At 35.8% G+C, this 9,196-nt stretch overlaps 2 protein-coding genes and 1 pseudogene across 4 annotated transcripts in view; 1 reads left to right on the top strand and 2 right to left on the bottom strand.

Moving 5' to 3' along the window:
- Positions 1-313, bottom strand: part of LOC111432553 (zinc finger CCCH domain-containing protein 31-like) — a 6,074-nt gene extending 5,761 nt beyond the window's left edge. Inside the window, exon 1 of the mRNA XM_023069494.1 lies at positions 35-313. Within this exon, the coding sequence (XP_022925262.1) occupies positions 35-104 (70 nt within the window). The 5' untranslated portion in view covers positions 105-313. The remainder of the gene's footprint in view (positions 1-34) is intronic.
- Positions 314-2,240: 1,927 nt separating this feature from the next.
- LOC111432534 (transcription termination factor MTEF18, mitochondrial-like) lies at positions 2,241-5,001 on the top strand. 3 transcript variants are annotated; one of them, XM_023069462.1, is made up of 2 exons: positions 2,241-2,763; positions 2,806-5,001. In XM_023069462.1, exons 1-2 carry the CDS (start codon positions 2,530-2,532, stop codon positions 4,300-4,302), a joined length of 1,731 nt encoding a protein of 576 aa, XP_022925230.1. In that variant the 5' UTR covers positions 2,241-2,529; the 3' UTR covers positions 4,303-5,001. The 3 variants fall into 3 exon arrangements, with proteins under 3 accessions (XP_022925230.1, XP_022925229.1, XP_022925228.1); XM_023069461.1 differs by having other exon boundaries at positions 2,241-4,500; positions 4,573-5,001; XM_023069460.1 differs by having other exon boundaries at positions 2,241-4,534; positions 4,573-5,001.
- Positions 5,002-7,421: 2,420 nt separating this feature from the next.
- Positions 7,422-9,196, bottom strand: part of LOC111432364 — a 3,327-nt pseudogene continuing 1,552 nt past the window's right edge.

The raw sequence follows: 9,196 nt of genomic DNA, 5'->3' as shown, positions 1-9,196 counted from the left end.
AAAAAAAAAAAAAAAAAAAAAAAAAAAAACGAACCTTGCTTATGCTTCTTGAAGGTGCCATTAGAATTGAAGGCAGACTCAGGCCTCCGCTTACGCATGTCCATTGAAGAGAAACAGAGATCGAGATCCAGAAATTAAATCGAAAAATAAAGCAACGAAGTGGAACAGCAGTTGCAGTAATTAGAGAGAGAAGCGTGAAATGGAGAAAATAAATTGAAAAGGGAAAAAGGTAAAGTAGTAGAAGAAGAAGAAGAACTGAAAACCCTAACCCTAGAAGCCAAGGGTTACACTTCTGGTGGTGAAGGAATATTTGGTGTTTGTCCTAAAAAAACAATAACCCTATTTTTTTTCCTGTTCTTTTTAATCTAACTCTGATTGTTATAAATTTTGGGTGGATCGTAATTTTATTAACGCATTTTAAAATTTGTTGTTTATTAAATGTTACATTTACATAGTGGTTAATTATGGCCACGTAGAAATCACACTTAGGCAGGGGGACAATTAGCTAGAGCAGCACGTGCTATAGCGAAACTGATGACAAAGGAGGGGAAATCGACCATATTAAAATTAACTACTGGAGAGGTTCATTTGATATCCAAAAATTGCTCAGCAGCAGTCGGACAAGTGGGGAATGCTGGGGTAAACTAGAAAAGTTTGGGTATGGTCGGATCTAAATGTTGGCTAGGTAAGCGTCGTGTAGTAAGAGGAGTAGTTATGAACCTTGTAGGACCATCTCCATGGGGGTGGTGAAGGGAGGTAAGCGTCGTGTAATGTCAAGAGTTCCGTTTTGAGACTACATAAAGTCATGTATGTTGTATTTGTAAAAGAGACTTGAAAAATGTATTAAAAAAAACATTTATGGTTTCTTGTAGTTAATTGCTAAGTTTTTTTGCAATTCTATGTAGTTTGAATTGCATGTTTAGAATTATTCGAGCTTGACATGATCAATCTTGCTTGTGAAATCGAGAGGTCCTTCTGCCCTTTGTCCTGATCTGTTGTCGGGAAAAGGGACCTATTGTCATTCTCAAGCCACCTACCCCTCTGTGATGAAAGGAGGATCGCTTCATATTCGCCTGGAGTTCGCTCCCGGAAATAGGGGTACCCTTGATACGGAATCTAGAAACAACCCTACTGGCAAATTTGGAAACAAATTGCTGACCCTGATATTGATTCTGTTGCTGTGAAACCTGAGAGGAATAATAAGAACCCTAATTCAATCGTTGTTGACATCAGAAGGAAAAGAAGACAAAAAATAATAGATTAAAGCAAGAAGGTGGATGTGATCTCAAAAAAAGGGAACTTACGTTGAAGAACAACAACAAATCTCGAGAACTCTCTAATCTCTTACTCTTTTTCTTATTCTCTCAATTTTACATGATTGAGAGATGTTAATTCAGTTCAGTCGTGATTGAGAGCTTGTTACCCTCAAAGTAGTAATGAAGAACGACGACAAAAATAAATAGGTCAAAGTCGTTAATATCGAGATAGAGTCTATAGTATATGAATAAGATCGAGTGTGTTACAATGATACACTCTTTATAAACTCATTTTGTAATTGTTACAAATGATTTGATCCAATCGTTCATGTAGAGACATGTGAGTGAGGTTATCATATACCATGAGTTTGTTTAAGGCTATATCACGAAAAAGTAATCTCTTTATAAGTTCGTTAAATGAGCAGATTAATAACACCGATGATTATAAACGACTCGATCTTAACCCTAAGTGAGTTAAAAACCGCTACTTGCGAGGATTTATCTTTTCATTTGTATGAGTGAAAATGACTTTTGTAGTTAATTCAATAAGCCTACTAATCTAAAAACTTGACCAAATAGAGGACTGGAAACGTAATTTCACGAGCTGGAATTCACTTTTTCTCGTATAGGGTTTAGGGTTGATTTTGGGACTTGAATAATTGAATCTCACCTTCTCATTAGCCCGAGAAGGAAATTAGATCATAAACGAACTATTAATTAGATAATTAGTGACCGTGTACAAATATAAAAGGTAAAATGGATTTTTGACCTAACTAAAATTACGAGCAACTCGTGAAGGGTTAAAATAGACTTATGACCCAAATGAAATTAGGAGCACCCGTGAACTATTGATGTGTGTGTGTATATATATATATATATATATATATATATATATATATATATATATATATATATATATATATATGTATGTATGTATGTATGTATAAGCGTGTTTCGTCGCTCCATTGGGTTATTGTTCTCGCTACAAAATCAAAATGATTCGAAGTTCTAAATAGCAAATCCAGAAAAAGGATTCAAAGCCCTAAATTTGAAATGGTTGCACAGCCGCCCTTCTCAAATCATTTCGGACTCTCAATCGACTCCTTCACAACGGCTAATCATTATTAGCAAACAAAATTTCAGAGAAGATCTCTACTTCAAATTTCTCTGAAACCATCGGACTTTTCAATCCAACAGTTGGAAGAGGTACCTTTTGAAATTTCAGTTTTGATATATGTAATGAGATTGAACTGCGTACATTGTGTATTCTGTCATGTCCTACTTGCAAAAGTTCAAAACATTTTCGTTGGCTGCTTCTTCGATTATTGCTGATAACAAGTTTAACTTAGTTCGAGTATTGTATTGGCGAATTGGGTTTTCCCCTGTTTTCTTGAACCCTAGATTTTATGGAACTAAAAAGTCTCCCCAATCGGGAGAATGTGGAAATTCGACTACGGGTAGTGGAAACGGGCATCGGATTTCTCGAGCCATTAGAAAGGAGGCTCAGGATGCTTTGTTGGAGTATTTGCATTCTACTAGAGGGATTCAGTTTATGGATGCTGAGAATATGAGTAAAAATTCGCCAATCTTTCTTGCAAAACTTCTGGGAAGAGTTGAAAATGAGGGCGAGATTGGGCGGTCGATTACTCGGTTTTTGCGTTACCATCCTATTAATGAATTCGAACCTTTCTTTGAGAGTGTGGGGTTGCAACCTGCAGAGTATAATGAATTTCTTCCGCGCGAGGTGATGTTCTTGAGTGATGATGATTTGTTGCTTGAGAACTATCATGTGTTGTGTAACTATGGTATTGAACGAAATAAGATAGGGAAGATTTATAAGGAGGCAACTCAGATATTTTGGTACGACTACGGTGTTTTGCTATCGAAGTTAAAAGCGTATGAAGAGCTCGGTCTTGACCAACCTACTGTTGTCCAATTTGTTGTTTGTAGCCCCTATCTATTGGTTGGGGGTGTTAAAAATTGGTTTGTCAAGGTATTAGACAAATTGAAGAACATTGGATTTGAACCAAGCTGGGTTGAAGAACAACTATTGGATGGTCATTCCTATAACTGGAAGCAAATTCTTGGGCTTCTTTTCTGGTTTAAACACATGGGTTGCAGTGATGAGAAGTTGGCTGATTTAATCAGATTACGTCCAGATTTTTTATTTGAGGATTCAGGAAGTAAATCACTTTCCTTAATTGGATTGTTACTAAAAATGGGATCCTCGATGATGCAGATATATTCCGTGTTCCTGCAATTCCCTCAAATGCGAGTTGGTAAGTTCGTTTCAAATATAAGGCAATGCCTTTTGTTCTTCAATGAAATCGACATGGGTGTGCAACAGATAGGATACCTTTTCCGCTCTCATCCCTTGTTATTAGGATCGTGTACTCTGAAAAAGACTAACAGCTTGCTCTCTATCTTGAATGTCGGAAAGAAACGGCTTCGTCAAATTATCTTAGAGAATCCAGAAGAATTGAAGAACTGGAGGCTTGGGACAAGAGTTCTGCCACTTCCAGACAATGGGGAAGTTGAAAGATCAAAGCAACAGAAAACTCAGTTCTTGTTGAAATTAGGACTAGAAGAAAACTCCAGTAAGATGAAAGAAGCGTTCAAGGTGTTTCGAGGGAAGGGAGAAGAGCTCCAAGAGCGGTTCGATTGTATTGTGGAAGCTGGCATCGACGAGAAGGATGTTCGCAGACTTATCATAGTTTCTCCGCAAATCCTTAACCAATCAAAGGATATAATAGAACTAAAGATTGATCTCCTTGTGAATACTTTTGGGTATCCTGTTTCGTCTCTAGTAAATTTCTCTTCATATCTTTCGTATTCCGCTCAGAGGGTCACTCTTAGGTTGTCAATGTATAGTTGGCTTAAGGAACAAGGAGCAGCCGACCCAACGTTAGCATTGAGAACTGTTGTCGCGTGTTCGGAAAATAGATTCCTAAAACAGTATGTGCATCATCATCCCAAAGGCATGGAAGTTTGGGAGAATTTGAAGAGAGAAATATATTCAGATTCTTTGGCTTCTCCTGCTCAGTAGAGTAATATTATTTGAACATATTCTTTGTACCAATTGATGACCAATTGCTTCATAGCTGTTTTGCTACAGTTCTTTCCACAATTCATGGAATTGAGGGCTAATGTTCTGTAAGGATGAGCAAAATTGGTACTTCTATCATGGAAAAGTTTGATATCATCCATTTTACTCGAGCTACTTATCCTCGATCAGAGAAACGAGGTCGAACTTTGAAGAACTGTATCATTTTCACAAAGTAAGTTAACATATACTAAAGTATGTTAACATTTGCAGATTTTGGTGGTCTCTTGGGGCTTTGTAACACGACATTGTTTTGTCGTTACTCGGGATTCCAGCTTCGTTTAACACAGTACTTACCAATCAAGCAACTCGAGACATTCTTTACTCGTTCAGAAATCCTTTAAAGGTAGTACGCTTTTGTGGCAAAGCATTTGTATCTCTCATTCTATCGACAATCAATTCTATGATCAAATCATTAGTATTTATGGTCATTTTTCTGTTGTTACATATCGATCATAGTATCGGACCTATTGGTATCCAGTGCCTAGCTTGTGTTTGAGGTGAACCATTTCTAAATACATGTCTAAATTTCTGCAAACACGCTTGGTTGTGTTAGAGGAGGATCTATCTTCTCTCTTCGTGTGCAACTTTGTGACTGTTCTGTTTATTTAACATAAGAAGAATTTGGAGTTTTCAGCCAAATCTATGACCAAATCATTAGTATTTATGGTCGTTTTTTCTGTTGTTACATTTTGAGCGTAGTATCAGACATTATCGGTATCTAGTGACTAGATTGTGTTTAAGATGAATCATTTCTAAATACATGTCTAAATTTCCACAAACAAGCTCTGTCGTGTTAGAGAGTCTCTCTTCTCTTCTCTTTAACACGACAGAGCAACTTTGTGACAGTTCTATTTATCTAACCTAAGAAAAATTTGGAGTTTTCAGAATATACTATTATAATAGCTTGTGATCATATAACTAACTCAATATGAGACACAGCAATGGCTGACCTTTAAGATCTTATGTATTTATTTTAGCCACTGATTTTTTCATGGAGATTGAAAAATCTTTAGAGTAGAATTTACGTCTTGAAATCTGCATATCTCTGATCATGGGTGGATATAGATTCAAAATATCATGTAGTTTCTCTCGTATACCTAAGAGGTAAAATTGCTAGTTTTTCTGTTTAATACATGGGTAACTTTCTCGTAAAATTTACTTTTATATTGTTTCATCATGAATCTGGTTGTAAAGAAATTTTCAAAAACTTCGCATTTTATTTAAACAATACACTCTTTACAATTTATTTTAGATAAAAACGGTAAATACGTAGTTTCAAAGATACTCTTAAACTTTACAAAAGTGTTTTAAAAACAATTCTAAATTTTTAAAAGTTTTCATATAATTATTGTTATTGTATGGATGAAACCATTAGTACCGTATTTAAGAGTGCCATCGATTTAAACGTGACCTGAGGCTCGATTTTACATCAAGGTTGGTAAACCAATTCTAACTTAGGTTTGACGGGATGAACGCAAAAGCAAGTAAATGTAAAAACACGGTAAAATTTTACGCAATTTAAAAACAAACAACTCCATAATTAAGAGGCGAAATCAAGTACAAACTTATTTACACATACAAAATGTCCAAAAATTATAAGGACTGACGTGTCTGTGACCGCGCATATTATATTTTTCTTACTAAATATTATTGGATGTATTACAGATATAATATTTTACATTTTTTTATAATAGAAATTATATTAAAAAATGAAAATTATCCAATAACTTTGAGTTATTGGCTAGTCCAATCAGACACCATTTACTAGTAGCCCGTTCAAATCCCACAAAAATAAATGGATGGATAGTTGAAGTGGCCATTCCCGAGTAGCTCGTTCAAATCTCCACAAAAATAAATGGATAATTGAATTTGTTGAATTTTTTAAGGAACAAAATGAACAAAAATAGAAAACAAATTTATATATAAACACAAGAAGTGGACTCAATAATCCATCCATTTGTTGCCAACTATTAAAGTTGTTTGGATCAATGGGTCCACGAGGTGGTGCTTTCCTTACCATCATCTTCTTCCTTCTCATTGCCATCTCTTCTCCCCCCACGATCATCGCAACTTCAAGACACATTCTTGCTTTGGATACTAAGGAATCACCACCTCAACCCCCCATGGATAAGCCTCCAACCTCTAATGATTTCGACACTCTTTCACTTCCTAACGGAACGAAGGCAATGCCACCCATGCCCGAATCCGCCATTCGAAGTTGCAAGCCCAAAGGACCCGTTAGATGGTCTTCTCCGAGTCCGATCCGAAATAATTTGCCTATTTGTTAAGAAAATACTTCTTGGAGTGAAGAAAAACTCAAACATTTTGTACTCGTATCATTCAATTTTTCAATACATTTCTATCGCTTTATACTATTTAAGTTCTATACTCGCTCCATATATTGTTAAACTAAATATATATATATATAATAGATAGAGGTAGTAGTTAAATTGAGGAGTTACTATACCGTGTAGAAATAGGTTGAGAGCCCAAGTTACGAGAGGGGACGAGGTATGATTGTTTTAGAAATAGGTTTTATAAATTTCTCTTATAGTCATCGACTACTTCTCTAGTTATATTCACAATATTATATACGTTACTTTTTTATTTTATTGGCTTCGATAGCGTGAGCATGTGGTAGCTCATAGTTAGGTCTAGAGAGTATATTGAAAAGCTCGCCTAGGGAACCCCTGCATGTTCGTGGATCGTATGTAGAGAAATACTGAAGTTTGATTGCTTTCTTGCTTGAGTTAGTTTAAAAACGTCAATGACATGCGTATAGTAATAATCTGGTCATACAGAAGGATGTGGCCATCACGTCCTTTTTGTCTCAAGCATATTTTGATGTTATACTCTAGTTTTATAAGTAATGACTTTGTTGGTATAAGTATGAACTCTCGAGTCTTTTAAATCATTTTTAACTATCATATATTTAGGATCGCTCTCATTCGGATATGGTCTGTTTTATTTATATACCTCTCCTTCAAGTATTACAAGGAGATTCAACAATTGATATTTACCGTTATAATCAGTATCAATTGGAATGAGCAGCAACAAAATCACTTGCAGGCTGGAGCTATAAAGTCGGGAACGACAATGAAAGCAGTGGACCAGCTAGCAATATGTATAGAAGAGTTACTATGACGGTAGACAGGTATAAGATTTGGCATGTCTCCCTCTTTTGAAGTCTCCAATGGATATCCATTTAAAAGCACGGTGGAGCTTCTAACTAAACCATCTTTTGGAGTTAAATGATATTCCTCTCTTGAAGCAGTTCTCTTTCGTCTATGCTTTAAACGAGAACCCTTTTTTCGAGAATTCCTTTTATGCAAACTTATGTTCATGAAGTTTTTAATGTCGATTATAAAGTGAGTTGTATTGCTCAAATTGATGAAAAGCAACGTCACACTGGGCTACAAGAAAACGACAAATTAGGATCGGTTAATGGTATCAGATAAAATTTTAGTTATTTAAATATAAAATGGACTTCTTACCCTTCCTCTCAAACAATGAGCATAGCTACGAAGGTCAGAAGAGACATCATTGTCAATTTACCCTTCCTCTCAAACAATGAGCATAGCTACGAAGGTCAGAAGAGACATCATTGTCAATTTTGAGAACTTTCGGTCCCATAAGTCGGTGAAATAGAAGTGCACTAGTGATATAAAAAAACGAAACGAAGTGAGATTTGTATAAATATGATTATTAAAATATATAAGAAGAAGAGATATGGTTACCCATAGTAATCCGGTGTAGGAAGTAAAGTTGAGGATTTGAGGACGGCATAGAACCCACCAATCAAAGTCTGCCTACAATATACTTTCGTATTGTACGAAGAAGCCATCCCGAGCTGATCCAGATACCTAATGCATTCAATTCATTATGTAAGTACTCGAGTATTGTTATTTTCTTGATATTTAAATGGAGACAAATCAAATCGAGGGGAAAAAAAATTGAAATAGATTTGATTACCAAAAACTATTGATAAATTTGTCAGAAATATGAGGACTGTCGCCCTGATATGCTCCACCAGCTTCTCCAACCCAAGCAGCAGTCCAAGGAGAGTTCTTTTGAATTACATTCTCGAGTTGTTTAAACGTGTTTGATACTTGAGAAAGATACGTAGAATTAACGAATCTGTATATCAATTTGGGGTCGTCACCTACAAACCAAAGACGCTTTCTCAATACTCACGCTACAATTTAGATATATATATAATGAGAATGGTAGCAAGAACAGTAGTCGAACCTGCACCCATGTTATATATATGATGAGTGAGAACATTGACAACTGCTGGTCCAGTTCTTCTAACAAATTCGTCGTACCATTTCTCATCAAAGAATGCCCTAGGAGCTACAATCAAAGGTTTTTGTTGGGAGTTGTCGTACAAACGATCTATTATTTCTTGAAGCTTGATAAGGTCTTCTGCGTATTGTGCTGCAGTAACACTTGCACCAATACTATTAATTCCAACCAATTCATTGCCTGTGTAGTAGCGCACCAATACTATTAATTCCAACCAATTTTGCCTGTGTAGTAGCAATGACGTACGCCTCAGTGAGCATGAATTATAGTCATTAAATCAACCTAGGATAATCGACTCCGAGTATTATTTAGCTTAACAAACTCCCATGAATTTATTTGATACTTCTTCTTTACGGTGTATTTAATAAGAGCCTCGGCATTGCTATAAATCCATTTTCCTTCCCATTGAATTTCTTTTGTCTAGTACTTACCCAAGAGAGCGTTTAAGCCAAAAGTCACAATTGCCCTCTTGGTTACAAGACGACAAGAAGTTTCAGTATTCGAAACGAGAAAAAAAAAAAAAAAAAAG

The sequence above is a fragment of the Cucurbita moschata genome, unplaced genomic scaffold (assembly GCF_002738365.1).
Source record: "Cucurbita moschata cultivar Rifu unplaced genomic scaffold, Cmos_1.0 Cmo_Scf00038, whole genome shotgun sequence".
Lineage (NCBI taxonomy): Eukaryota > Viridiplantae > Streptophyta > Magnoliopsida > Cucurbitales > Cucurbitaceae > Cucurbita > Cucurbita moschata.
The sequence above is the reverse complement of the archived record's forward strand: the minus strand, read 5'-3'. Positions and strand labels throughout refer to the sequence as shown.

What these genes read in the sequence shown, in the direction of transcription:
- LOC111432534 (XM_023069461.1), top strand. Translation starts at nt 2,530, where the DNA reads ATGTCCTACTTGCAAAAGTTCAAAACATTTTCGTTGGCTGCTTCTTCG.